General features: G+C 47.0%; 11 protein-coding genes across 11 annotated transcripts; 5 read left to right on the forward strand and 6 right to left on the reverse strand.

Moving 5' to 3' along the window:
• The first annotated feature begins 26 nt into the window (after positions 1 to 26).
• Positions 27 to 2,096, forward strand: F5147DRAFT_727471 (glycosyltransferase family 22 protein). Its single transcript, XM_041439262.1, has 8 exons — positions 27 to 245; positions 294 to 432; positions 484 to 657; positions 711 to 935; positions 987 to 1,093; positions 1,142 to 1,368; positions 1,426 to 1,598; positions 1,651 to 2,096. The coding sequence occupies exons 1-8, from the start codon at positions 99 to 101 to the stop codon at positions 2,022 to 2,024; spliced, it is 1,566 nt and encodes a 521-aa protein (XP_041285335.1). The 5' UTR covers positions 27 to 98; the 3' UTR covers positions 2,025 to 2,096.
• Positions 2,097 to 2,555: 459 nt separating this feature from the next.
• Positions 2,556 to 4,227, forward strand: F5147DRAFT_727477 (uncharacterized protein). Its single transcript, XM_041439263.1, has 8 exons — positions 2,556 to 2,897; positions 2,954 to 2,986; positions 3,037 to 3,071; positions 3,122 to 3,227; positions 3,281 to 3,359; positions 3,415 to 3,534; positions 3,593 to 3,630; positions 3,685 to 4,227. Exons 1-8 carry the CDS (start codon positions 2,672 to 2,674, stop codon positions 3,993 to 3,995), a joined length of 948 nt encoding a protein of 315 aa, XP_041285336.1. The 5' UTR covers positions 2,556 to 2,671; the 3' UTR covers positions 3,996 to 4,227.
• A 1,577-nt stretch (positions 4,228 to 5,804) lies between these two features.
• On the reverse strand, positions 5,805 to 7,258 carry F5147DRAFT_727481 (t-SNARE). Its single transcript, XM_041439264.1, has 6 exons — positions 6,985 to 7,258; positions 6,846 to 6,930; positions 6,642 to 6,793; positions 6,386 to 6,594; positions 6,163 to 6,317; positions 5,805 to 6,112 (listed from the first exon to the last, which is right to left on the reverse strand). Exons 1-6 carry the CDS (start codon positions 7,191 to 7,193, stop codon positions 6,101 to 6,103), a joined length of 822 nt encoding a protein of 273 aa, XP_041285337.1. The 5' UTR covers positions 7,194 to 7,258; the 3' UTR covers positions 5,805 to 6,100.
• A 517-nt stretch (positions 7,259 to 7,775) lies between these two features.
• On the reverse strand, positions 7,776 to 10,039 carry F5147DRAFT_56638 (uncharacterized protein). The gene is made up of 9 exons (XM_041430797.1): positions 9,882 to 10,039; positions 9,737 to 9,813; positions 9,393 to 9,675; positions 9,257 to 9,339; positions 8,866 to 9,210; positions 8,679 to 8,803; positions 8,486 to 8,615; positions 8,402 to 8,431; positions 7,776 to 8,350 (listed from the first exon to the last, which is right to left on the reverse strand). Exons 2-9 carry the CDS (start codon positions 9,758 to 9,760, stop codon positions 7,925 to 7,927), a joined length of 1,446 nt encoding a protein of 481 aa, XP_041285338.1. The 5' UTR covers positions 9,761 to 9,813; positions 9,882 to 10,039; the 3' UTR covers positions 7,776 to 7,924.
• A 1,579-nt stretch (positions 10,040 to 11,618) lies between these two features.
• On the forward strand, positions 11,619 to 13,017 carry F5147DRAFT_587945 (ribosomal protein L4 domain-containing protein; the record flags this gene model as incomplete). Its single annotated transcript, XM_041432043.1, has 6 exons — positions 11,619 to 11,661; positions 11,718 to 11,792; positions 11,842 to 11,984; positions 12,040 to 12,605; positions 12,656 to 12,849; positions 12,917 to 13,017. 6 exons carry the CDS (start codon positions 11,619 to 11,621, stop codon positions 13,015 to 13,017), a joined length of 1,122 nt encoding a protein of 373 aa, XP_041285339.1.
• A 3,066-nt stretch (positions 13,018 to 16,083) lies between these two features.
• On the forward strand, positions 16,084 to 17,709 carry F5147DRAFT_727498 (uncharacterized protein). Its single transcript, XM_041439265.1, has 8 exons — positions 16,084 to 16,174; positions 16,226 to 16,251; positions 16,309 to 16,422; positions 16,473 to 16,782; positions 16,842 to 16,870; positions 16,922 to 16,977; positions 17,032 to 17,057; positions 17,117 to 17,709. The coding sequence occupies exons 3-8, from the start codon at positions 16,407 to 16,409 to the stop codon at positions 17,358 to 17,360; spliced, it is 681 nt and encodes a 226-aa protein (XP_041285340.1). The 5' UTR covers positions 16,084 to 16,174; positions 16,226 to 16,251; positions 16,309 to 16,406; the 3' UTR covers positions 17,361 to 17,709.
• Positions 17,710 to 18,086: 377 nt separating this feature from the next.
• F5147DRAFT_644269 (uncharacterized protein) lies at positions 18,087 to 18,413 on the reverse strand (the record flags this gene model as incomplete). Its single annotated transcript, XM_041433137.1, has 1 exon — positions 18,087 to 18,413. Exon 1 carries the CDS (start codon positions 18,354 to 18,356, stop codon positions 18,087 to 18,089), a length of 270 nt encoding a protein of 89 aa, XP_041285341.1. The 5' UTR covers positions 18,357 to 18,413.
• F5147DRAFT_587946 (uncharacterized protein) lies at positions 18,364 to 18,597 on the reverse strand (the record flags this gene model as incomplete). The annotated part of the gene is made up of 1 exon (XM_041432044.1): positions 18,364 to 18,597. A coding segment is annotated over one exon (234 nt), but the record flags the coding sequence as incomplete, so codon positions are not given.
• A 1,786-nt stretch (positions 18,598 to 20,383) lies between these two features.
• F5147DRAFT_841387 (uncharacterized protein) lies at positions 20,384 to 21,334 on the forward strand (the record flags this gene model as incomplete). Its single annotated transcript, XM_041444371.1, has 6 exons — positions 20,384 to 20,405; positions 20,457 to 20,766; positions 20,820 to 20,848; positions 20,898 to 20,953; positions 21,005 to 21,030; positions 21,088 to 21,334. The coding sequence occupies 6 exons, from the start codon at positions 20,384 to 20,386 to the stop codon at positions 21,329 to 21,331; spliced, it is 687 nt and encodes a 228-aa protein (XP_041285343.1).
• A 1,109-nt stretch (positions 21,335 to 22,443) lies between these two features.
• F5147DRAFT_727506 (uncharacterized protein) lies at positions 22,444 to 22,839 on the reverse strand. Its single transcript, XM_041439266.1, has 2 exons — positions 22,615 to 22,839; positions 22,444 to 22,523 (listed from the first exon to the last, which is right to left on the reverse strand). Exons 1-2 carry the CDS (start codon positions 22,768 to 22,770, stop codon positions 22,458 to 22,460), a joined length of 222 nt encoding a protein of 73 aa, XP_041285344.1. The 5' UTR covers positions 22,771 to 22,839; the 3' UTR covers positions 22,444 to 22,457.
• A 1,769-nt stretch (positions 22,840 to 24,608) lies between these two features.
• Positions 24,609 to 25,593, reverse strand: F5147DRAFT_587923 (uncharacterized protein; the record flags this gene model as incomplete). Its single annotated transcript, XM_041432042.1, has 5 exons — positions 24,609 to 24,869; positions 24,988 to 25,043; positions 25,093 to 25,121; positions 25,175 to 25,484; positions 25,536 to 25,593. Coding segments are annotated over 5 exons (714 nt in total), but the record flags the coding sequence as incomplete, so codon positions are not given.
• Between the last annotated feature and the right edge of the window lie 1,144 nt (positions 25,594 to 26,737).

A 26,737-nucleotide genomic window follows, 5' to 3' on the forward strand; every position in this document is an offset into this window, starting at 1 on the left:
AAATAGGTACCGGTCGAACGGCACCTGTAAAATCCATATCCTCGGTTGCATGCTCAGCGTTGAGGACATAGAACAGTGGTACTCACATTCAATTCTCGATGAGCTTTGCTATGGATTTACTCTTGTTAGCGACCAGCTGGGCTCATGTTCTTTTGGCACCATACACGAAAGTCGAAGAAAGTTTCAACCTGCACGCAACCCATGATGTTCTTATGTATGGAGTTGGGAGGAATAATTTGCACAAGGCATGAAGCCTTTTCATCCTATCTCTTCGTATCTGATCTGTTGCGAAGTTTGACCATAACACCTTTCCAGGTGCCGTACCGCGGACGTTTATAGGAAGCATTCTCCTTGCGTGGCTCACTTCACCTGTCGCCTATGTAGCGAGTCAGTGGGGCCTGCTAAGCACAAAACTCGATCTTCAGATAGCAGGTTTGATTATATGCAAACACTTGGCTTACAGCGTTTTGACCTTTCTCATAGTGCGTTTGGTCCTTGCTACGCTAAATGCAACAGGTCTCATGTTGATACGACGGGCTGTATGTAGACGATTTGGTCGTCCAACTGGCCTCATGTATGTCCTCTTGATATGTTCGCAATTTCATCTGCCGTTTTGGATGGGCAGAACATTACCAAACATGTTCGCATTGTTCCCTGGTAGGTGATTTTCCTGCGACACAAGCCTCTGCTCAACAAAGGACAACCACAAGTCAACCTTGCATTCTACGCGTTGTACGACAGAGCTCCGCAGTCCCAGTATCCTGCAAGAAGGAGTGCTGATGTTGCATTTGCTTTACTAACGTTCACTGCCGTTGTGTTGCGCTCGGAAGTCGTGCTATTACTAGCTCCTCTTGCCGTCCAAGCACTTCTTCTCCGGCATATCAGTTTTATGAGATTGATTAAAATTGGTTTTTTGTCTGGCATGTTGTCCATTAGTGCGTATTTTTCTTTGTGCATTGAAAGGTCTGCAACTGTTGACCGAATAGTTTTAACCGTTACCATCGACTCATACATGTGGAACCAGTGGCCACTGTGGCCCGAAATGCATGGTATATATTTCAATGTATATCAAGGCAAGAGTTCTGATTGGGGCGTAAGTTGTTACTTTATTTTTCTTTCGCGTCTCTCACCCATTATGCAGACCTCACCTGTGCACGCGTATTTCCTTTCACACCTTCCAAAACTTCTTCTTGGATCCATACCATTAGCTATACTCGGAGCTATGTCGGATAACCGTGTCCGGGCCCTAATGTACCCCCCAGTGCTCTTTATTGCCCTCATCAGTTGTTTGGGTCACAAAGAATGGCGTTTCATTATCTACGTTGTTCCTCTATTCAATATCGCAGCCGCTCGGGGTGCCTGGTGGATGTAAGTATCCATATTTTCTACTCCGTTCGATCAGAGGCACACTGAGCTTTTCAACAGGGTATCTCGAAGGAAAGGTGGTCTTTTCGGAAGAATGATGTTTCTCGCAGCTATGGGCATCCTTGCTCTGAATTGTGCCATCACTATCGTATCGACACGTGCGTCGATGGCAAATTACCCTGGTGGTTCTGCACTCGTAGCATTCAACGATCAATATGCAGACCAGCATGCTGGTATGAGCCACAGTGAATGAGCTTCTGAGTCTCGCTGACAACACCATCGCAGTGCAAGTTCACATATCTAACCTTGCAGCCCAGACTGGGGCCTCGCTCTTTCTTCAGAGTCGTTCACCACCTTATATCCCGTCCATGACTGCACCAGCAACAAATGATTGGGTCTACAACAAGACAGAAAATTTGTCCCCACGCGATCTTACAACATCAACGCCGCTCACTCACCTCATTACCGAGTCTTCGGTAGAGTTCACCAGGACCGGTCGATGGAAGTTGGTAGACAGCGTGCAGGGGTTCTCAAGATGGAAATGGAATCTCCCTCGGGGCGGCATCGCCAAGGTTCTGGAAGTTCCCCTTCATCAGTGGTTAAGCGTGTTGGAGATGGAGACGAACGACCAGCTTCATATACTAGAGAGAGTGAAGTAAGATGATACTTGTGTATATATCTTCTGTACCTTGCTATCCTTGAGAAAAGTTTTGAATTTACAAGCTTGACACCTACTTGATTGATTCTGCCAATGTGTGGAAATGAATTACCTTATTTGTTACCGGGTGCCGTGCATCAATGATCCTTTGTTTGAATCACAAAATTAAATGTACAACTAGTACTGGTATGTGGGTGAGCGTTCTCGGGGCCCGTCACTCACAAGTGTTGCACGCGCCAAAAGTACTGGACTCTCAGGCTGCTTCTTATCGTGGTGCGTCCGCTATGATTGTCAATGATAAGATGCTGAAGCGCTGTCAAACAGTGAACATGATGTTGTGTCTATTCCATTTTAACCTGTACTTGTAGAATGTGTGGAGACTGTATGTACTATGTAGAGGTTTAACTCATAATGCATTGATACACAGACTCTAGATGATCATTGCTCATAGTAAGTTTAGGTGTCGCGAGGAACCAAGCGCCGTTACGATATTATATTAATGTGTAAGCTGCTCAACGTTATTGGCGGCTGGCCACGGGTTCCACTCTTCGGTTTCGAATGCTTCCAAATTCGCAAGTTGTTCAAATACCACAAATCGTGTGGTCATACCCAGGCTCAGCCTTCAGTTGATTTGTCTTCCCAGAAACCATGGACGGTGCACCTACAGATTCTACTCACCTGGATTGGGGCAACGTCGGCCTCGGCTTCTCCTTCATTATTTTCAATGCCCTCATTTCTACTTCGCTACAACTCGGAGTAGGATCGTCGCTGCTCTCCGCGGCTATACGATGTGTAGTGCAGTTGGGGCTAGTAGCGATGGTGTTGCAGAAAGTGTTCGAGACGAATAATCCATGGGCAGTGGGCGGAATTGCATGTGAGCGTTTTTCGTATTCACTCGAGGTAGCCGAGCACTAGAATTATGGTATCCAGTTTTGATGAATTTACTGGGAACTATCGAGGCAGGTATGTCTGAAGCGATTATTGCTATTGTCTCGGTCCCTAACGCAGAGAAGTTGTAAACAAGTCTAAAAAGCGCTACAATTACATGGCGAGTTCTACGATGATTGTATCTATATTCTATTCTGAACAGTTCCGTAGTTCTCTTGCGTACTGTTTGGTATGCTGTGCTCGACGATACCTGTCTCTATCATCGGCATCCGCTTCGCCATGGTCATAGAGCCGTTCTGGAAGCCCGAACAATATAGTATGTCATGATCTCTTTGCGCGAGATCAGTGGTATTGACTTGCAACTACAAGTTCCAATTGTTGGTATGTTATGTGGAGGCACGGTCTCGGGAATCGTTGTTGCCGTATCCTATGTACTGCGGGAGATATAGTAAGTCGTGCCACTAATGTACTTAAAATGTAGATATTAACCAACGTTCTTCCAGCGACAATCGCGACAAAGTCGAAATGTACCTCTCATTTGGAGCATCGCGTTTTGAAGCGTGTAGGCCTGTTGCACGAGAAGCTCTCCGTCTTGCACTGGCTCCAACGATCAGCCAAATGAGGTTCGTACCATTCAAAATACCAAACTGCTTCTAATTCAGTGTTTGCCCTTGACAATAGCGTGATCGGAATTATTGCTATTCCAGGCATGATGACCGGTAAGAATCTACGCCACGATGTGGACGAATGGTCATACTGATCAAGGGTTTCAGGTGCCATACTTGGTGGCTCTTCAGTTCAGCAGGCAGCGCGGCTCCAGATGGTTATCATGTTTATGATTTCCGCCTCCACAGCACTTGCAGCGATTATCACCACGGTTACAACGCTGGCTATCGTCGTCGATAACGAGGACCGCCTCCGCCCAGACCGCGTCGATGTACGCGAGCATCCGGTCTGGCGTGCGAGGAACTGGCTCTTCAGCCGAGCAGTGGACGGGGTGAAATATATGGTGCGGGGCTGTCGTGGGCTCACACGCAAGGACCGACAGAATGGTGTTGGAGAGACAGACAGGTTGCTGGGCTGATGCTCATCCTGTTCGATCTATCAAACTATAATTTTTGTTTCACTCTGCGTGGTGTCCACACCCTTCATTCAGATCCTATCGTATATAGACAATGATTTTATACCAATGGTGGAAATACATAAACATCGTTACTATGTAACGTCAAAAGGTGTATAACTGGAGTTATTTAACTCGGTTATAATGTATTAGTCTGATATTTTGTTGATATGAAATCATGCATGCACGTGTTGAACGTTGAACGACTGTCTGATCTTGGTAATGGACTCAACGTGCTTGTTAAATATCTGTGTCATGGGCGGGCGGGCTAGGGCATGCACAGGATAAAGACCGATAGGCTCGATTAAAGCTTGATCAGAGGTATTCGTCGAGAACGCCCTGATGGCATATCCACCGACAGAATGAAATCTTAGATCAAAGGCTTATGATCAGAATACCACTGCAATAGGTAATCTCGGAATCCAAAGTTCGTATCAATCGATAGGGAAGAGTTGCGGCACCCTGATTACCTCAATACTTGCAATTTGCAAAAGTCATTTAGAACTTCAACCCCATTGGAGTGGAGAGTCGAGACTCGGGACCTGTCAATGTGATTATCCATCATTGCATTTCAGGAAGACCGTCCTCGAAAACGTTGCAGGAGATAACGACAGGATGTAAAGATCTCGATACACTGGTGGTATAGACGTGGTACCATGGACCTCTAGACGGCGTTACATGGACCGCATCAGTCGCGCTTCACCTTCTGGCAAGGCGAAATAGAATGCAGGTGAGGCTGGCACAGACGTCAAGGATGCTAGTGTCAAAGGTACCGAGATCACACGTCTATGAGGTACCCTGAATAAAGCGATGGGTAAGTGGCCTCGAACGCCACAAGGGAGGTGTTCTGACGCGCTCGGATAGAGCGGGTAAACTCTAGTCCAAGGTTCAATTTCGCTGAACCGCAATGTGATGAGCAATGGGAGTCGCCTTTTGCGCGTGGACTGCGGTGCGTTAAACGCATTGATACTAAAAGAAACTTGCTGTTAGGGGCGAATGCCAACACGGGACATTAGAATTTAAATGAACGTGAAAAGGCGCGCATAAACGATTTGCCGGCGGAAGCCACGCAGATGAGACTGAGCCTGAGCAGTCGGTAAAGATGCACTGATGAGACTCCATCTACAGCGCTCCGCCGTTGAAAAAGTCGCCTGCCGAGATTGGTAGTACTCAAGTAAGCGAAGGGCATGGAGGTGGCCAAGCGGTGGGATTAGAAAACCTTTAGCCGGGACATGATGTTCAGCAACAATGATGGTCTTTTTGGGGATACTAGACGATGAAGTCGGAAATAGAGAAAAGCTTGAGAACGAAGCACACCATACATTTCCGCACAATTCTCTATCTTCCATATTTCCAGAATAATCAGGAGCAGGTGTTCTGATGGGCAAGCTTCTAAGCGTAATCCGTGAATCCATAGCAGTTTGGCGCCCTCGGTGTTCATTGAAGATGTCTACTCAAGGTTCCTCTAGAAGTTTCCCGGACAGGAGTTACTTTGAGCTCCATGCTGTAAGGTGCTATGTACGAACAGGCTGGAGCCTTGAGTAAAGCGCGCTCAGCTTGTGGGAATCGAATGCCTCCGAGTCGAGGCGGAACAGAAATGGATGTGCCTTCGGGCCGCTTGCTAGCCTACGCGTCGTTTCTGACGTATTCCTCCTGTCTGAAGCGGGGTATTAGCAGGAGCGAAAGACAGCCGAGATAGAAGTCATAGTCTAACACGTGTGGGGGTCCACAAAGCGCTACACAGTGGGAGAGGACAACGTCCAATATTGATCGTTTTATGTAAGATACGAACTCTGATTTCATACGTATGTGAGACTACGTATCACGTACATATCACACATCGAGAAAGAATACAAGCTGCAGACTGGAATCTATCCTCGTTCTAACTTACCACACACACACACATTGACTGGGGAGGGTATCATGAACTCGCATCAAAGTGCATTAATATAAGAAATAGACGTTAGAAATAAAACACTTGGTGAAACATATCCACAGCGAGGTCCATAATTCATCAGCTAATAGAAAACTTGCAAAGGTATGAGAGGCGACGACACAAGGCCACACATCTATGATAAAATCTGGAGGTTGATTAGTCAAGTCTACCTGCAGTAGTGGTCATTTCACGTACAGCCAAAAGCACAACTGCAACGACGACGACAAGAATAATCATGAGACACGCTGCACGTCGTCCAGCTTTGCGTTGGTACTCGGAAGCAGTCGAAAGCTCCTCGGCTGCCCCCTGGGTATCTACAGCGATGGAATACACGTTTGATTCGATATTGTCTGCGAAAAAGGGGAAATAGCAGAAGGTGTCAGTGAGCCAGTGATCATAACGGAAGCCATGCACATACCAAGCATGCCGCCTTGTTGGTTGACGAGTGTCCCAAGGTCACGGAAGATCTCCGATAGTTCATGTATACCGGACTCAATCTCTTGAATTTCCGCTTCTCGTTCTTGAATCAAAGACTCTTGGTACGCAAGTTCGTGCGGGGAAAGCTGTGACTGAAGAAGTTGAGCCTGACGTAGTCGGGGAGACGCGCTTGGCTCTCGTTGGCGCAGCCTGTGGAGACATGAGGCTATTGCACCTTCGCGGGGAAAGTAACGCACGCATCATCATAGTGATCATCTTCTACTGCTATTTTCACCCCTTCTACCACTGTTCTCTGGCGCTCTGCGCTAACTTGTTGTGCTCTTTGAAACGCTACCAAAGACAGTTGCAAGTCATGTGATATTTTCTGAACTGAGGTCTTGTGTTGAGGCTGGTACGTCCGATTCAGTTGACAAAAACATCAGTGTAAAATATCAATTTACGCTTGCCGTAGCGGTTGAGGCAATCTTCTTCAAGTCCTCAGAGCCTCGCTTAGCCATAGCCCTCGTGGTTTCGGTGAGGTCATGTCTGCGCCCATAATGCATTTAGTAACTGAGGTAATACCTAGCGAGTGATACGCACAATGACTTCCTAAGCGTGGCAGAGTCCTTTGTAGTGCCAAGTTGGTCGACCAGCTTGAGAATACCCTGTACATTCGAATTTATCTTGAACACCTGGAGTGAAAGTGACGATTGCAAGGAGAGAAACGCAGACTCTTCACGCGGCTGAAGTGCTGTCAAACTGGACTGTCCCGTACGTGCAACACCAGTTTCAATGTCCTGGAAGCTCATTATGACACACGAGAGAGCTGAAGGAGGACAATAGCGCAATATTTAGTGGTCAAGGTGTGGTGCCCACGAACGCAGTTACCCAAAGGGGTCACAAAGCGCTTACAAATAATTAAAAATCCCACGATGTTCCTGAGAAACTCTAAAATACTAATGGGCCAAAATTTTCCAGGTCATGTGACTGATAAACTAACGCGCGAATATTATTCTGAAGCAGAGACGCGTATTTTCTGCAATGTGTTCGTGGCAGAGAATTTTGAGTACGTTGGATGAACGTGTGCCGGTGTGGTGTTCCGCGTAAGGGACAATTCTTTTAGTCGCAAAACTTGAGTTTTTGAGCTGCAGAGGTAATATTGACGGCACAATAGACTATAAAATCATGGCATTTTCAAGTTATACTTCTCGCATCCCGCGCTGGCTCCGTGGCGAAACCTGCGTGTCTCAGGTAAGAATCTTCATTTCACCTCACTTTGAGACACGCGTGTTTTTTCAGGAGCTCAAGTGGGAAACGTGTCCCAGAGCCACGCGCCTCCTTGCCAATGTTGCCATACCCCCTGTCCCACGACAGGAAAGCTCAACGGCCGATGAAATCACCACAGCGGCTATCATATTTCAATTGAGGGATGTTTAGAATATTGTAAAAATTCAAAAATGTTACAAGTACAGTGCTAATGTAGGATAGGACTGCTGAGCTAAACAGCAGCCAATAGTCTAGAATCCAAATAACTATGGAGTTAGTGATCGCGATTTGCAGCATGTACAACTCTTTGCTTGAGTTCAATTGAAGGAATGAGATTTATGAGCTTGGTTCCATTCTCGAGCCACCACTTTTCTGCCTCCGCATCCGCATCGTATCCAAATTGGATATCGCTCTTGGTCTTATCAGCCCACTGATTCGCATTGCCTGTTAGTACAAGTGTGCTCTTCTCACCATGAGCAACGCGTAACGCGTCCTCCATGGCAGCACGCATGTCGCGATCACGTTTCTCTTGCACCGGCCCGTCGGGTTGGTGGAATATGTGCCGGTTTAGTTTTGAGGAGTTCTGTGTCGCGGTAGCACGGTCGTAACGGAGAGATTGGTAGGCATGTAGGAGAGGCGAGATCTGCGAGCGGTGCGAACAATGCGAGAATATGTTGCCTAAGATGGCAGCATCTTCAATCTAGAAAACTCTGATGTCAGCACTCGTTTAACTGTTTTCACTCCTCCTTACCGCCATGGCTGACCCTTGTGCGCGGTACGGCTAAGGGGATATGACACTCAGTATGTGCTATTTTGATTGAGAATTTACACAAACCAGCATTGGGTGGCATGCGTCTCCCAGTAATGCCAACTTGCCATCCTTGTGAATCCACGAAGACAGTGGGTCTCGGGCGATCAGCTTCCAATCGAGTGTTGACGGAACAAGCGCCATAAGTTTTTGAATACTGCGTCCCGCCCACGCCACCAGTTAGCATGAACAAGGTGGGGATTAAAACGGAGTCACTAACGTGGTACTCCATCCCTTGTAGGTCTCCTTCATTTTGTCCACGTTGCCTTCAGCAGTCCATGATTCAATGCCCCCTTCAGCTTCATCAGGGTGCATCATGACGAGGTTAAATTCTTTCTTGGCACGCTGTCCGGCTCTCGCATTAGCTCCCGGGGATGTTAACCATGTTAACTGAACAGTCGGCTTACGATAGTATAGCCGACGATGTGACCTCCTGGGCCCATCCATATATTCGATTCCATTTTCTCCACCAATGGTCTCAGCTCTTCGTCCTCTAGAAGTTTCTCCACCGGGATGAGGGTTCTGTAAGCAGAATCTCCAGTAGGCCTGGGTTTATCGGGCCCACCGACAATATACTCCCGAGTAACACTTTTGACTCCGTCAGCGCCAATGACTAGGTCAGCAGATACGACCTCCCCGGAAGCAAGAGTCACACTAGGTTTCGATGGGTCCATGGATACAACGCGACTGTTAACGCGGATGTTACAGTATGGCTCAGCAGCTTCGTAGAGCATACGATGGAAATCAGCTCGCTGTTTCCTCGTCAGAAAGAATAGGTGCAATAAGGATATGACTAACGTGTAAGAGGTAGAAAGGGGAACCATATTCCTTATCAATCACATCCCCAAGCGGCGTCCACCCCACGACCTCATCATTGTCCCCTGGAGATTGTCATTAAACAAGGGCGCCAAGAGAACAATTTGATGTAACTCACATCGTTTAAAGCTTAAAGCCTGAATTTTGACGCCAAGTTCTTCGAGACGTGGGCCAAGACCCCAACGCATCAAGAGACGTGAGACGTTGGGACTAGCTTGAACGCCAGCACCCACTTCACCGATGGCTGACGCTGCTTCGAGGATGGTGATGTTGTGGCCTGCCTGTGCGAGGCAGTACGCAGCAGCGAGACCTCCCAGACCGCATCCTATGACTACGATGTTAAGGGGCAGTGAAGCTCGCCTTCCTTTGTATAGATGGTCCGGCTGATGGGTCGATCCAGTCTGAGGCATTCAGAAGGTCAGTACATAGTTTCGTTTTGACTGGGCCCACGTCACTACTAACTGTTTTAGATTGCTGTGCGTTCATCGTGTCACTCAAGAAGACTCGGGGATGATAGAGTGGAGATGATAGAGAGGGGGCTGGAAGTGAGTAATAATTGATGTGGGTGGACTGTTGATATAGGCTGCTAAGGAAAATGAGGACGTACCTTATTTCGTCACATCGTTTCAATCATCAGGAGTTTCAAACCCGTCTTCGTCGCTGGCCGTCGTTTTTCTTCCCTCGGTTCTGTCTCCTGAATTAGAAGTAGGAGTGCTTTCTTACTTGAAGATGTCAGCACAGGTCCTTCGAATCAGAGGGTCAAACGATTCATTCATTCGCAGTTACTGGCCAAGATTTCCTTGCGGTCGGCTGCCGTGAAGATCCATCACTAAGAACGCCTTGGCAATCTTTGTCTGTGTCTAAATGATTTGTTATCCAACACTCCAGTTGTATGTCATGACGCACATCATATTATTAAGATTGTTGAGTAAATTCGCCAAAATATTTATCCAAACTCTCAGGCACATAAGCTTTCACAGAGGGCCCGGGGCCGGAGGGGGGTTCGATCGATACGCTTGCAAAGACGATCATGATGATAGTGTGTGAGACAAGACGGTTGTAGTATGATCGCCGGACTGTTGGGTATTCAATTAGTAAACCTATAGTCGACGAAAGGTGATGCAAGGGGCATGAATAACCGCAGTAAAAGATTTAAAAGTAGGAGACTCCCCGTGGCCGAGGAGCAGTAAAAGTAAAAGATCGAATCTGTTCCATGTAGCCTCGACTCACCATGGACGGGCTTATGGCAGAATAAACCTGTAGCTCGTATATCCACTTCTGAACGGTGACAGGCGTGTATACCGTGGGCATGTATGACTCATAAGGCAGAGTATGAACTGTACCAAGTACTGTCAGTCCGTCCCGGGCGCCACGCCTCGACCTTAAATTAGGCAACCTGTGTACGGTGTAGTTGGTATGAGTGGTCAGCGCGCCCATCTTGGTTTAGACTCTTGGTAAATGCTATGCTTGACAATTAGACACCATCGGACGTACGAGTAGCTCGGAGATAGATAATGTTAAATTTGGATGCTCGAAATCTTTGAAATAGATGACTGTGCAGTGTGAACCGCTTGCAGATGAGACTGTACATCTCCTTCCCTGTGTGTTTTTGCTGATTCAGAGGCTCGTCAGTGCTAGTCTGCCACACGTTACAAACCTCAAACCTTAACTGCAACTCCATTCATCGGACGAGTTCATTCTTCCAGAGGTGATAAGGTGTGCAATAGAGATACCCTCGTGTGAGAAGGGACAACTTCTTCCTTCTGTAACGTTCTGCCTAGGGGAGACTACTTTCATATGACGCAGACAACCTGCACCGATAGGTTACCCTGCTGGGCCCCTCCGTGAAAGTGAGGATGCCTGATCGCAGTCCCTTGCAAATGCCGTACAAGAAGTCATTTGCGATGTCGTGTCTGCAGACTCAATGCCAGTGATTGACTCGGATTCCTTTTCCAATGTTCCCGTGAATCAATCAACCACTCTTTTACCACTATGATATATCTGTACCAAAAGACGCAGATGTGTCGTTTGATCGAGTCATAACACGGGTACTTGAGCCAAAAATTCGTGACCACATGCTGGCAAGGTTCCTGCGAGTCGTGGAGATAAGCTTAATGGCCGGAGGGTCGAACAAATTTAAGTTGGTGTATACGTAGACGGATTAAGTCTGTAGAATATTAAAAGTCGATTCCTGTCTAATTGTCAAAGTGAAGAAATTTGCTTAAAGAGATTGTTTGGTCGTATTTGCTCTGAGGCTTGTAACTAGCAAACTCTATTTACTGTATCAACACGTTAGGCAGGCTAGAATATCTCAAGACCGTCAAGACCGTCAAGATCAACGACAATGGCCTCAAGACCCACCGTTACCGTCCAATCCGTCTCCGGAGGTTTGTACTCGTTTCTCGGCTTGTTTTTCGTCCACACTGAAGTCTATCTCATGTAGAGGCCTCAACCTCCCTTCCCCTTCCTGCCGTCCTCACGGCTCCCATCAGGCTTGATGTAGTCGCCCAGGTTCACAGTGCGTAACAAGTGTTTGGCACTTTATCAGAAATGTGACATTATCTCAGAGAGCATGGCCAAGAACAGGCGTCAGGCTTACGCTGTCAGCGAGAAGGCCGGCCACCAGACTTCCGCTGAATCCTGGGGTACTGGTCGCGCTGTTGCACGTATTCCTCGTGTCGGTGGTGGTGGTACCCACCGTTCTGGCCAGGTGCGTGGATAGCCATCCAATCTCTGATCTTGCATCATTGACAAGATATCCTTAGGCTGCCTTCGGAAACATGTGCCGTGGCGGTCGCATGTTCGCCCCCACCAAGACTTGGCGCAAATGGCACGTCAAGGTCAACCAAAACCAGCGCCGCTTCGCCACCGTCTCCGCACTCGCAGCTTCCGCGCTCCCATCCCTTGTTCTCGCCCGCGGTCACCGTATCGAGCAAATCGCCGAAGTTCCTCTTGTCGTTGATAACGCAGCTGAGTCCTTCAAGAAAACCAAGGAGGCTATAACTCTCCTCAAGGCCCTGAATGCATACACGGATGTCACCAAGGTCTCCAACTCGCGCAAACTCCGCGCAGGAAAGGGCAAGATGCGCAACCGCCGCTACCGTCAACGTCGTGGCCCTCTTGTCGTTTTCAAGGACGATAACGGCATCGTCCAGGCCTTCCGTAACTTGCCTGGTGTCGAACTTGTCAACGTCCAAAGGTTGAACCTTCTCCAACTCGCTCCTGGTGGACACATTGGCCGCTTCGTCATCTGGACAGAGGGCGCCTTCAGCCTCCTTGATGAGGTGTTCGGCACCTTCGACAAAGCCTCCTCGTACAAGAAGGACTACCTGTATGTCTCGTATGCAGTGCCTTATTACTCGACTGATCTGTCGTGTATAGCCTTCCCACCGCTAAGATCTCTAACCCCGACGTTACTCGTCTCATCAACAGCACTGAGATTCAATCTGTTGTTCGCCCTGCAGGCCCACGGGTACAGAAGCGCCCATGGACGCAGAAGAAGAACCCTCTCGTCAACAAGGGTGTTCTCTTCCGCATGAACCCTTACGCCAAGACCCTCCGCAGACAAGAGTTGCGTATGTATATTATCTACCTTTCATTTAATCAAATTGATTACTCATGTGTTACGTTGATGTGTTATAGTCAAGCAGGAGCGTGTCAAGGCACAAAAAGACAAGAAAGGAAAGAAGGCCAAGGGCTCCTCTGCTGGAGAGGCTTTCCTCAACACGTTGTTCGCTCCTTGAGTGTGTTGAAGTTATGGTTACCTACATCTACGTCGATTGTCCTCGCATGCCCTTATGCATTCATGCCATGCAAAAATTGTCATTCATGGAGACTTTACTTTGCCAGTACTTCTGATCAATTTCAGATCTCGTTCCACTCCATTCCCGCTTAGTCAAAGTGCGTCCAATGGAGTTATGCTTCAACCACATCATTTCTGTCAAAGTGGACGCGTTTTAGACCGTTCGGCCTAACAACGGCTGACAGTTTTTTCCCCCTTGGGCAGCTGAATTCAATCCGCTTACCCTGCAGGAGTGTGGAACTTACGTCTTTGATAAATTTCAAACACGATTAGTACAACACCCGCCTCAATCAGTTTCAATTGAAAAAAAATTGGTGAGTAATGTACGCCACATTGTCTTGAGTTTACCTCCCAGGGACCTAGGTAAATTTCCGCAATGGGCTGCTACAATGCCCGCTACATGTGTCAACATTTCAATTGTGTCCCATCGTGTCCAAGTCGAGTTCTTGGGACGCTTAATGGGACTTTTTCTTGGAGCAACATTGCAAGTTCAACCACTTAGGCTATGGCAAGTACTACCACTGTACCCAACACGATCATACACATCGATGATCTGCGGTGAAAATCTGTGACAAGCGTGGAAGTTCCTTTTGGCTTGTTCAGAGCAGGACCACAAAATTCATCGGACGGGTGCTTCATTTTTGCATTTATTTCCACATGGTCGAAGTCCAGAACATGATGCATGATGGATTGAGAGGTTCGCCGCCACAATAGTGACTTTTGTTGCGAAGCGCGTGATTTTCTACTTTGAGCTTCTGGCAGTGACTCCAGCGCGAGAGGTGCCATGACTATGAGAGGCACTGCCTCAGAGGACACATTGTGCGTATATATAATCCTTTAAATTTTATATCGAGAATCCTACAACTCTCCCTCACTTATTCAGCCATACCAGCCCCAGTGTTGCCCGACTGCATTGTTGGTGCGATCGCATTGATGCACTCTACAGACCACGGTACAATAACTTCCTCGATTGTTCATCTGCATATACGATATTTTGAGCATTGTGAGCACCAAGCGTCTAACCAGTATGATCGCTCCTCATCATCTTTCAGTGTACCGTAAGGAAGTTTCTTATGACAAAGGTGATCTCTGATTCATGCCGTGCACTTTCATCTCTCCGAATCTACCGTAAGAGATCATTGATTCTGGTGTACCAAGTTGCTCAGATCACTCACAGCTGTGAGCCTCACCAGCTCTAGTCCTCGTGCAAGGCTTGCGCCACACCAAGCCTCGAGGCATTGTTTGTTGTGAAATGTGGCGTTGATGACTCTGGATGTGGCGCTGTGTCAAGGTACGCAGCTTGAAATTTGTTCATTCGTCTATTGACAACCTTGCAAGCTGTCATCGCTCTCTGTGTTTGGTGCCTTTTCGCGAGGAACAGGGTGTCGCTATACACCGTGTGCATACTAAGGGTTGACTATAGGTTTATAGGTGGCTCTCTCTTCGATCTTTTTCAAGGGAATGGTGCACCCGAGTTTTACCAAGAGCCCAACGGTTTTTACCCTTGTGTACGCGTCTGGCTTTATGGACCATAGCGCGCTAGGTGTGTGATGAGCGACCAATTTCAAAGACGCTCTTTGCTTCTAGAAGTTTTTTTTTAGAGCACGCCATTGATCGTACAGCTACACGCATAAAACACTCACTATATGCATTCTCAGGTGATTGATCAGGTATCCATGCGCAACGGGAAGCATCCAAGTTCGATATCGACTTTCATACTTGTCATGCTATCACTCAGGATCGCTACTGCGCACAATCATCGTTCTTTCATTGACTAGCTGGATATGAATATTGTAAATCTGTTTCTTGTTCTGCTCAGCAACTTATGATTCTCTAGGTTCACTGCATAGGTTTATAAGGCGGGTGTGTTGCTTTCATAGCTCACTTATGAATGAAATCATGAAACCAATCATTTACTCAGCGTCGTCGTCGTTGCAACCATTGTCTTTGTCTGCCATGCGTTACTCCTCAATATTCGATCTACATCTGCGGCGCTTCACAGCGTGGCTTCTCAATCACGCGGAACTCAGTCGTGTCCTCATGGGAAACAGTGAAGACGAGATTTCGAGCTAGGCGGTTCTAGCGACACAGAACTCCCCATGACTCCGAATCCTTCTCACACCCTGGCTTCTTCGAATGGCCGCAACTTCAATGGTCTAGACACTCCCACAAGTGAGACTCATCAAGATTGATCGCTATGCCTTGGCCACTGATGCTGACAGATTCAGGGTTAGTGATCAACATGCTGTTTCAGCCATACTCTTTTAGTATACACTGCATCGAAGATTTTAATAAAAATAGGGTTTACTGGATTTACTTGAATCCGGTGATTTGAGCATCACACACGAGATAGAAGTTGTTGCGGGAGAGAGTAAGAGCAAGCGTCCATGGTCTTGGAAGACATGCGAATCTGAGAGGGTGCTGTTGATGCTGTGTTCTAGGTGGAATCACGACAAGGTATCTGGACATATTTGGATAAACATGAACTTTTGAAAAGGCGGTGTACGTTGATGAAAATGATTGCACGCTATATATAATCCTTTATCCTTTTCGAGCACTTCAACGTGTATTAGGTTACCACAAGGGTCCACCAGCTTCGTCTCTGCATGGACATCTGCTATATAGAGTTGGTCCACATTAACTCCTCAATGCGATTCCCGGAACAGCGCTTTCTGTAGACATCCCAGGACTCATCTGTAACTCGCCATGTCCACAGACTGGCAAATGCAGAAGTCTGCGAGCGCTGCCTCCGCGCATTTAGCCGTGGCATCATTCACCCTAGTTGTGTACGATCATATTATCACGTTCTCCCAAGAGGTATCGTTGCCTCCATCATCAATAGCGACCTCACGCTGATCTACCACCAAACCACTCTCAACTCACTGTTCTAGGTGACCTTCTTCTGGTCTGGACCATGGACAACTTCAAGAATACTATATCTCAGTGTAATGCCGTCGATGAGTTGTATTCTGCTGCCGGTGCTCAATCGTGGATTTAATAGATCCGATACTTGGCTTTAACTCAAATGTCGTGCGTGTTTGATTCCATCTCATGACACCGCATTAGTTGATGAGGATCGATTAGTCTCATATTCTATGGTCCGTCGGTGAGAATATACGTGGCATGGCTCTGACGACTCAGACGAATAGGAAACATCATGACTCCCAATTCTACCGTAAGTACTTCTTCAGGTCGTATCGTCGTTCGGCGTCTTACGTACAGCTTTCCACAGAAGTGAGTCATGCGTGACAAGGCCCTAACAAACCAGTTCACGCAGGAAATAGTGTACAATGGCTTTTTGTTACAGATTTCGTCCTTGCGTTCCTAATCATGGAACTCTGCCAATGTTCGTCTTCGTGCATTTGTTGATTACACCGAATTAACCGATGTGCGCAGGTGTTGTAACATTGCGGGTATGGCATCTATTTTACCGAAGTCGCTTCATTAGATGGCTGGCGGTTACTGTTCTGATCGCTTCTGCGGCAGGAGTTGTAACCGCAGGCGTCGCTGCGTTTGGGCATATTAAGACAGCCGTATACGGATTATACAACCCGTTGACCCTAGAGGAGAACCCTGCGACATTATTTGTGATATACCTACCAGCTTTGGTTGTCCATACGACCATGATATCATTGACGATATATCGTTTTGGCATTACCCCAACAGCCTTGCCGAGACGCGGGATTGTCCACCGATTCTTGAAAGAGTAGGTCACCCTTGTCGGTCGGTCACAGGCTCTAGTTCGAAAGCTAACGTTCGCTCAAGAGGAATGTTTATGTATGTATTTGCAGCCGGTGAATATATCTCGATTCTTCTCGTTTTGCACACACTGAGACAAATCGCAGGAACGCTACTGTACGAAATTGTCGCTCTTTCTCTGACTCGACCAGGGGAGATGTCTGTAAGTTACATAACCATAGTTGCGTGGCTGGTTAAAATCTGAAACCGTTGCCAGGTTTACTATTCAGCTCTAGGGGGAGAGTAAGGTCGCTTCATCCTCCGTTGTTTACCGAAGCTCACAAGCAACCCCTACTTCCCAGGATAGCAGTAGCAGCCACAGTCATTTCCGTCTGTCGCGCGATGCTAAGCATCCGGTCCTTGGCTGCAACTTGCCACGTCGATCCAGCATGGTTACTCAATCATGCTGAACTCAGTCGCGTCCACTGGAGGAGAGGGACCAGTGAAGGAGAAATTGTCGTTGAAGTCAACGAGATGGATGTGGTTCTTCCCTGCAGATCGCTACCGTCAACTTCTGTGGAAATGGAGTATCCAGGGAAGGTGTAAAGACGATTTTAGATGTCTTAACAACCACGACTTTACTCCAAATGTAATAACTCAACTAATAGGCACATCAATTTGCCTTGTGAAGTCTCACCTACTGAGTAGGTGGGCGATTAGGCGCAGTAGTGTTGTATGGGATAGTGTATAGTACAGTTCTATACGAAACAAAGTTGTAGTTGTCCATGCAGGTGCTGTCAAGTATGAATAAAAATGCGTCCCGAAATCCCCATTCTTCGCAGCTACAATATCACGTCCTAATCAGCCATGACATCAACAGAAACGATGTTTTTGGCTTGTGTTGTCTGAAGCAATTCTGTTATACTCCTCAACACACTGCTGTGCTAGCAAAGCCTAAGAGCGTCAAAAGTCTGTCGGAGCCTTCAACTCATGAGTAACTGACTCATTGACTCCAGCCGACTGGATGGTCTGTTACTAGAGACAGGCTCAGGCCAATCATCTACGCCCTATTACTATGTCTCGTCCGTAAAGTGCCACAGCACGTCGCAGCGTAGAGAGCGATGTCTACATTTCATCTTCAGATAAATATGGCAATAAGCTATGTATGAAATGTCGGCTAGCAGACAACTATTGAGTTGGATGATTGTCCCACCAGTCAAGGGTAGAAATGTGGCCTAAATAAGCTATAATGACCTGCAAGAGACGTCCGAACGCGTTGTCTTTTCTCTTCCTTACAGGAAGGTTCACATCGAAGATGCCAAGGAGTATCTCTCAGACACCTCTCGTTATCGAACGGAAGTCGGCGCTGTTGCATCTTCTAACTCCTGCATGACGCTGACAGACTCCTTGTGGTTCTCCAATTTTCCTGCTAGAAGAGAAAGCGAGAAACTCCTGAATAGTCCATCCTCGGGAGTTCCAAACACTGTTTACGAGCGCGCCAGACTGGGAAGGAAGTCGGGACATCCGATAGGCAGACAATGGTGAATGTTGATTAGCGGTACCAGACGAACGTGGAGTTGACCGATTGTCGGAGCTCAACATTGTTGCCCTAGTCAATGCCGTAGGTGTCGCACCATGCCCAGAAATGCCCTACACCGCGAGCGACTTCGCAGAACTTCTGCCATTTTTCCATGGTTCCAACTGGACACAATGTATACACGTTCTCGTCCAGAATTTCACGCAGTCGCGGCTCCGATAACATGACCCAAGTGAAATACTTTACGACCGCTTCTTTGGTTATGGAGTTGAGCAGACGAAGTGGAGCGTTTTCTAGGTGAGTGTCGACGGCTCATCGAGTAGTATGTTCTGCTTCAGACGGACTGACATATTGTTAGCACAACTCCGCAAAATTAGTCGTCTTCAATCAGGCACGTGAGTTGTTTTGGGCCCATGTCGTGTTTGTGTGTCAGGAGTATTATCCAACTTAGAGATCATGATTTTGAAGGCCTCGGCTGCTTCACCATAGCGTCGTGCTCCGTGGGGTGTTGCATGCTTCAATTCATATCCATAATGAAACAAAGGGTTAAGCTCAATGACCTACGAATATCATTTAATTATAAAAACAACAACGAGTATCGTCCGCACCTTTTCCGCATCGGAAATGGCCTCGAGCTCCGGGAGGAGATTTTAAAGTGTATCTCACTGTGGTGTGCAAAGCCATATGAGGAATCCAGCCTAGATGCTGTGAAAGTAGTATTCTTGATGGGCCAGAGCCGAACTGCCCTATCATAGTCTCCACTCACGAGCGGTTTTCCGTTGGAAGAAATGGCGATGAAGGTAACTCCGACGGTGTGTTTGAGTGGCTTTGTGCTCCACAATCGTACAGCCTTGTCGTCCGAGGAACGAGGGAGCCATCAAAAAAGATAACGAGCAAGAAGTGTAACCAGTGCAAGTTTGGCCAATCTGGTGTCCATTTGACGAGTTCCAGAGCTTAGCTACTACCAGTATCAGTAGTATCCCAAGTCACATTGTGCAGTAACATGATGCGCCCATTAATAATACCGTGGGAACTCCTGCGAATAACGACGGCTCAAACCCTCCTGGACTACTACTTGCCACCGATTACATGTTTCAAAATTTACTGACTGTGTCATGGAAGAGATTGATACTTTTTAATGGCAAGGCGAGTCCAAATATGTGGGTACCTTTTTTCTAACAGATAGTCGCTACCATCAATGATTCAGGGAACCTTTTCGTGTGCTTTTAGTAAGTTTCAGTTGATGAACATCCACATAGTGACGACCGGACGCCTCCCAGCATAGCCTGAAACACTTCAAATAAGCCATGATATCAAATGCGAGAGAGATGCAGGCCATGTGAGTTCATGATGGGCTTCGCCTCCTGTTCATCACCCGTCACAGCCTGAGTCAATATGTGGTATATAACATAGTCCACCTTCCTCAACGTGACTAACCAGAGAGTGCTCTGTGTTCTCGGTACTAGCAGGTCCATCCGTAATTTGCCATGTCCCCACAAACAGCGTCGGCGTACTCCGCCTCTATGGGATTAGCTCTGACATCTTTCACCCTTATAGTGTACGACCATGCTATCACGTTAGATCAAGAGGTATATTCGCTTCCACAATCGATGATGATATAACACTGATCCACCGCTGTCGTTTGTTAGATAAATTTCTTCTGGTCTGGTTCATGGTCAGCGTCAAGAGCACTATATCTCAGCGTAATGTCATCGATTATTTCTTACCTTCAATCAGTAATATTAGATTCGACAGATACGATACTTGGCTCTGATACAAGCTTGGTGCGTTTTGACTGCATGCAATCAAAAGCGCATCATTTAACACCATTTCTTAGCCTTACTCTGTATGGTTCGTTATAGTAAATATTACTTGTCACGGTTCTGGTGAATAATGGATATATAGGAATAGCAGGACCGGTCAACACTCTTAGTTCTGCGGTGGGTACTTCTCAAGTTGCGCGTGTCATTGTTTGGCGTTTTACTTATAGCTTTCCAGGAGTGGGCGATTATACATTATGAATGCCTTACAGACCAGCTTACTTTGAAACAGAACAAACCTGTTACTCATCGGGGGCTACGTTATTTCATTCATGGTCTTGATACTCTGTCAATGTTTGTCTTTGGCGCACCCGTCGATCCAAATGAATTGACTAGTGCACACAGGTGTCGTGACATTGCGAGTGTGGCATCTATTCTTCCGGAGTTACCTCATTAGATGGCTGGCGGTCACTATTCTCGTCATTTGCGCGGCAGGAACTGTAATAGTTGGCAGCGTCGAGTTTAATCCCATCAAGACTGCCCTGCGTATAACGTTGATCGCTGAGATCCCGACGCAGAGCCCTCCATTTGTGTTTGCCATGTACCTGCCATCCCTGGTCGTCCATACGGCCATGCTCTTACTGACGATGTATCGCTTTCGCGTCAGCCCAAAAGTGTTGCAGCAACGTGGCATTATACACCGATTCGTAAAAGAGTAGGCCCGGTTAACGGTTGCAGTTTCTACTACGAAAGCTGACATTTTCTTAGAGGGATATTGATGTATACGTTTGCGGCCGGTGAATATACCTTCATTATTCTCCAGCGTAATCTGAAGTTAAATCACAGGATCACTGCTATATGAAATTATCGGTCTTTCTATGACTAAACCGAAGGAAATATCTGTAAGTTTTATGACCTTAGTTGTTTACATTACCACTTACAATTGTTGCCAGGTGTACTATCCAGCTTTGAGGGAAGGGTAAGTTACTGAACGTCATGATATCCATGAAAGCTCATAGACACATCTATTTCCCAGAATAGCAGTAGCAACTACAGCCGTCTCCGTCTGTCGTGCAATGCTAAGCATCAGGTCATTGGCTGCAACTTATCATGTCGATCCGGCATGGTTGCTCAACTATGCAGAACTGAGTCGTGTTCAATGGAGGAGAGGAGCCAATGAAGGTGAAATTTTTGTCGAAGCGAGTGACATGGACGCGGGTCCCCCTTTCAAATTGCTGGGGATGTCTGCCGGGAGAACAGAAGGCGAAGGAGTTGTGTAAAAAGTAATTTCATGTGTATGTTTTGAGCATGATCCCCTAAAATAATACATTCTTATTGAAATAGAACTGATTGTTCCAAGCTGTGGCACTGGAGCACTAATATGTAGGAGCTATAGAAGGTCATTGTAGTTTACTAATGTACCGTCATTGGCGTAGTGCTGCCGTGGTCCGGTTCGGTCCGGTTCGGAGGGTCCTAGACGAGAACCAAGAACCGGACCATCGGTTCGGTTCTACAAAATGTCCGAACCCAGAACCGGACCATAGAGGACCGTTCTCTATGGTCCGGTTCAGGTTTTTTTGGGGTCCGAACCCGAACCAAACCAAAAAAAAAACTGTAAGAGCACTGCAAAAAAACATTGACAAAGTACTAAGTAGTATACATGTTGAGTAACTAATCTAATAACATGGCTGCTCCCCCCCAATTACCATGCAGCAAGAGGTATCAGGAGAGTGATTGTGATAACGAGGGGTTGACACAACCAGAAATAGGAAAGCGGCAGCGAAGGATGGCGATCATGAGCATGGGTCGAGGATGGCAGCGAGCAGCAGCAGGAGATGGCAGTGAGCAGCAGCGTGAGATGGTGGCGAGCGCGGGTACCATATACAAATAATAAATTTATTAGACACTGAAACAATAAAACACCATGATGCACCTTTGCAGCTGAGAGAACTCCCCATCTAGAGTCGAGTCTACATGCGCTGTGCGTTTGCGCATGGTGCTGGTGGCATTGGATGTGCTAAGCGGGAGGATGCTGAAGGTAATGAGAGGGCGCTGAACTTGTCAACTTGATGGCAGGAGGGTGCCAAAGGTAGCGAGAGGGTGCCAAAGGAAGTGAGAGGGTACTGGGAGTTGGGTTGGCAAGAGAGGTTTGATCCAAAATATGACGCGACCGGTGGGAACGTTACACATACATGAGCTCCACAAAGCATGCCAGAGAGAACTCACTGAGTAGCCCAAAACTCGAATGAGACCATTGCGCCACCAAGAGCTACATTCCAGAAAATGGGACCAACTTTCCTGGTGGTGTTGTCAACATGTGGCGTGTCCCGTACATGGAGTGCCAACTTGTTGGCCTAGCAGAGCGCATTCAGTTGTGAGAATATGCAATGAGACATGCATATTGATTCACCTTTGGATCTGATAGTAGGTCATCGAGGCAGGCTGTGAGAGACGGAGGGTGAGAGACAGCGGGGTGAGAGACAGTGGGCGAGAGCAGCCAGCGGGTGTGTGAGACAGTGAGCAAGAGACAGTGGGTGAGTGAGAGATGAGGGAGAGACAGCGGGGTGAGAGACAGTGGGTGAGAGCAGCCAGCGGGTGTGTGAGACAGTGAGCAAGAGACAGTGGGTGAGTGAGACACGGCGAGCGAGCCAGCAAAAGCCAGCCAGAAAGAACAGCAAGCGAGTGAGAGGGGATGCGGTGAGGTGGCGGGCATCAACATAGGCGCAGGTGGTGTGGCGTGTGATGGGTCGTGCGCTGGTAGCGATGGGTGCTGGCCCTCGAGGGAGCCATCAGCATTCAGAGCACAAATACGCACCTCTGCAGCATAGCGCAAGACACAATCCCTCCAAAATCCACCTTGACCGCGCCTAACACATCCACCTCCAGTAAAAGGTAGTCTTGCGCAGTGTTGTAGCCGGTCCTCAATGAATAGAACCTCCTGTTATAGAGGTGAGCGGGTGAGAGACTTGAGAGTTTAATTAGTTAGTGCTTACCTTCGAAAAGGCTAAATGTAGCTTGATTAATCAACAACGTGAATCCCGAAGATGACAGTTGTCGAAGTGGAAGTCGATAAGGGTTCAGAATGGTTCGGGAAGGCCGAACCAGAACTGGACCGTTTGGGAAGATCTAGAACCGAGAACCGTTTTCCGGTCCGGTTCTGGCTGGCGCGAGAACCATGGACCGAACTGCGGAGAACCGGACCAAAAGTCCGGTTCCAACCATGGTTCTGGACCGGACCGCGGCAGCACTAACTCGAAGTGTCAGCTAAAAATGTATGGTTGAAATTTGAAACGAGGAGTGAATCACCATACTAAGCCGCATAGCTTATGGTGAAACTCATATGGCGACTCACCACTCCGAGTCATTACCTCGGACCGGTAAAACAGTCTCCATCGCTCGATCCAGTTAATACGAGGCTTGAGCTTGAGCCACAATATTAATCATCATTATAATTCTCATTTCTGCATCGTTGGACCAATGTTCTAGCTCGGCGCAACTACCTTCACGATCTCCTTTGGTCCATTAGACTGGCTCAAGTAATGCTTGCAAGTTAGCAATCAGGAAGATGATGCCCTTCTGGAGAGTGGGACGTACTACTGAATCACGCTAAATTTGAAAACAGAGAATTCTTGATGCATCGTGTGGACCGGTCTAAAATAGGGCTGGTGACCTGCATCATGCATCATGTGTCCAGTCATCAATCAAGATCAACTTTCAATAGCCTGAGTCAAATAGAGTGATCATGAGGAACACGACAGCGCGGTCGACGGGGTGAAAGAATCAGATAAATATCGTACATATTCTATCCAGACTCCAGATTCCAGGGCGATACAACTGAAAAGCTGTTGGTCCACGGGGAAGAAGTTAACTAGAAGAATTTCTTGATTAGTATTTTAAGGCTACCGAGACAAATAAGATGGCAGCTGTGCGCGTGATGGGCTGCTAGGAAGTTCTTGAAATGGAATTCCGAGACAAGCTACCATCACTACTTTAGCTTCACCACTTACTATGTAGGGTTCAAATCAGCAATAGTACAGCTGTCAGGCCTCATTGTCACGAATCTGGTATCCAAACGTTAGCTTTGATCATCAGAACGAAACAGTGTGTTTTCAACACCTGGGAGAAGCAGAACTTGACCAGTGACCCGTACTTACTTATATTAGAAATGATTCTTCGTAGTTTGGACCGAGTTTGGGCGAGGCGGTTGATTATGAAACAGCGATTAGTTCTCATAGGATCGTTCAATTGTTCTCTCATTTGATGATCAACTTATATCGCCACTCACTTTGTATTTTGTGCACTATCACTGATCTTGCAAGTATGAGAGGGATGATCATCAACCAAACTATCTTATTTTGAGCACAAGCGTGATATCGAGATAAAACGTGCGGGAACTTGCTGAAACGATGAGTTTCATCAACCAAACTATCTGATTTTGAGCACAAGCGTGATATCGAGATAAAACGTCCGGGTACTTGCTGAAACGATGAGTTCTGTCTCAGCAAGAATGTATCGTTCCAGGGGATCATGTTCGAAACATACAAATGAAATTAGTTTTTACACAACTCCTTCGCCTTCTGTACTCCCAGCAGATGCCCCCAGCGAATTGAAAGGGTGATGTGCGTCCACGTCGCTTGTTTCAACGAAGATTTCCCCTTCATTGGCTCCTGTCCTCCATTGAACACGACTGAGTTCTGCATAGTTGAGTAACCATGCCGGATCGACATGATAAGTTGCAGCCAATGGCCGGACGCTTAGCATTGCACGACAGACGGAAACGGCTGTAGTTGCTACTGCTATTCTGGGAAATAGATGTGTCTATGAGCTTTCATGAATACCATGTCGTTTAGTAAAACTTGCCCTCCCATGAAAGCCGGATAATATACCTGACAACAACTTTGAGTGGTAATGTGAACAACTATCTCATAAAACTTACAGTTATTTCCTTTGGTTCAGTCATAGAAAGACCGATGACTTCGTACAGTAGTGATCCTGTAATTCAGTTTTAGACTCTGCTGGAGAAGAATCGAAACGTATTCACCGGCCGCAAACGTATACATAATTATCCCTCTAAGAAAACGTTAGCTTTCGTAGTAGAAACTGTAGCCGATGACTGGACCTACTCTTTTACGAATCGGTGTATAATGCCATGTGGCTGCAACGCTTTTGGGCTGACGCGAAAGCGGTACATCGTCAGTAAGAGCATGGCCATATGGACGACCAGGGATGGCAAATATATGGCAAACACAAATGGAGGCCTCTGCGTCAGGATCTCATCAACTGGTGGTGCATACAGGGCACTCTTAATGGCATTAAACTTAACGCCGCCCATTATTACAGTTCCTGCCGCGCAAATGACGAAAACAGTGACCGCCAGCCATCTAATGAGGCAACTCCGGAAGAATAGATGCCACACTCGCAATGTCACGACATCTGTGCATACCAGTCAATTCATTTGGATCGACGAATGCGCCAAAGACAAACATTGACAGAGTATCAAGACCATGAATGAAAGGACGTAGCCCGTAATGAAGAACAGGTTTGTTCTGTTTCAAAATGAGCTGGTCTGTAAGGCATTCATGATGTATAATAGCTCACCTCTGGAAAGCTATAAGTAAGATCCCAAATCATGATACGTGCAACCCACCACAGAACTGAGTGTCCCGACCGGTCCTACTATTCCTATATGTCCATTATTCACCAGAACCGTGACAAGTAATATTTACTATAACGAACCATACAGAGTAAGGCTAAGAAATGTTGTTAAATAATGCGCTTTTGATTGCATGCAGTTAAAACACACCAAGCTTGTATCAGAGCCAAGTATCGGATCTGTCGAATATAATATTACTAATTGAAGGTAAGAAATAATAATCGATGACATTACGCTGAGATATAGTGCTCTTGACGCTGACCATGAACCAGACCAGAAGAAAGTTATCTGAAACAAACGACGGCGGTGGATCAGTCTTGTATCCTCATCGATTGAGGAAGCGAACGTACCTCTTGATCCAACGTGATAGCATGGTCGTACACTATAAGGGCAAAAGATGTCAAAACCAATCTCGTAGAGGCAAAGTACGCCGACTGTGCTTCACATAGTACAGTAACTTATACCCGTATTAGACGGACAGCTGAGGGTGACAATGTACCTATAGAGGCGGGCCAGCCCATGTGGGCCCATGGCAATAAGTGTACCATGATAGACGAGTGGGCCGGTGGGTGGTGTGTACCTGTTCTAAACGGATGGGCCGGTGGTATATAGTGTAGACAGTAGTATAGGAATGTACTATATAGGATATCTATGTATATACGTGATAGACGGGTGGGCCGGTGGGTGGTGTGTACCTGTTCCAAACGGATGGGCCGGTGGTATATTATGTAGACAGTAGTATAGGGGTGTACTGTATAGGATATCTATGTATATACGTGATAGACGGGTGGGCCGGTGGGGTGGTGTGTACCTGTTCCAAACGGATGGGCCGGTGGTATATTATGTAGAAGGTAGTATAGGATATTTATGCATATACATGAATTCAGTGTGCGATGGAGACGAGTGGGCCAAGGGATGGGGTGGGATACGAGGTGGGTAAGGGTATCCGGTACATGCATAGTGTACTAATTGTAGACGAATGGGCCGAGGGATGAGGTGAAATACGAGGCAGGTAAATGTAGCCGGTACATGT

The sequence above is a fragment of the Suillus discolor genome (assembly GCF_016758755.1).
Source record: "Suillus discolor strain FC423 chromosome Unknown F5147scaffold_128, whole genome shotgun sequence".
NCBI lineage: Eukaryota > Fungi > Basidiomycota > Agaricomycetes > Boletales > Suillaceae > Suillus > Suillus discolor.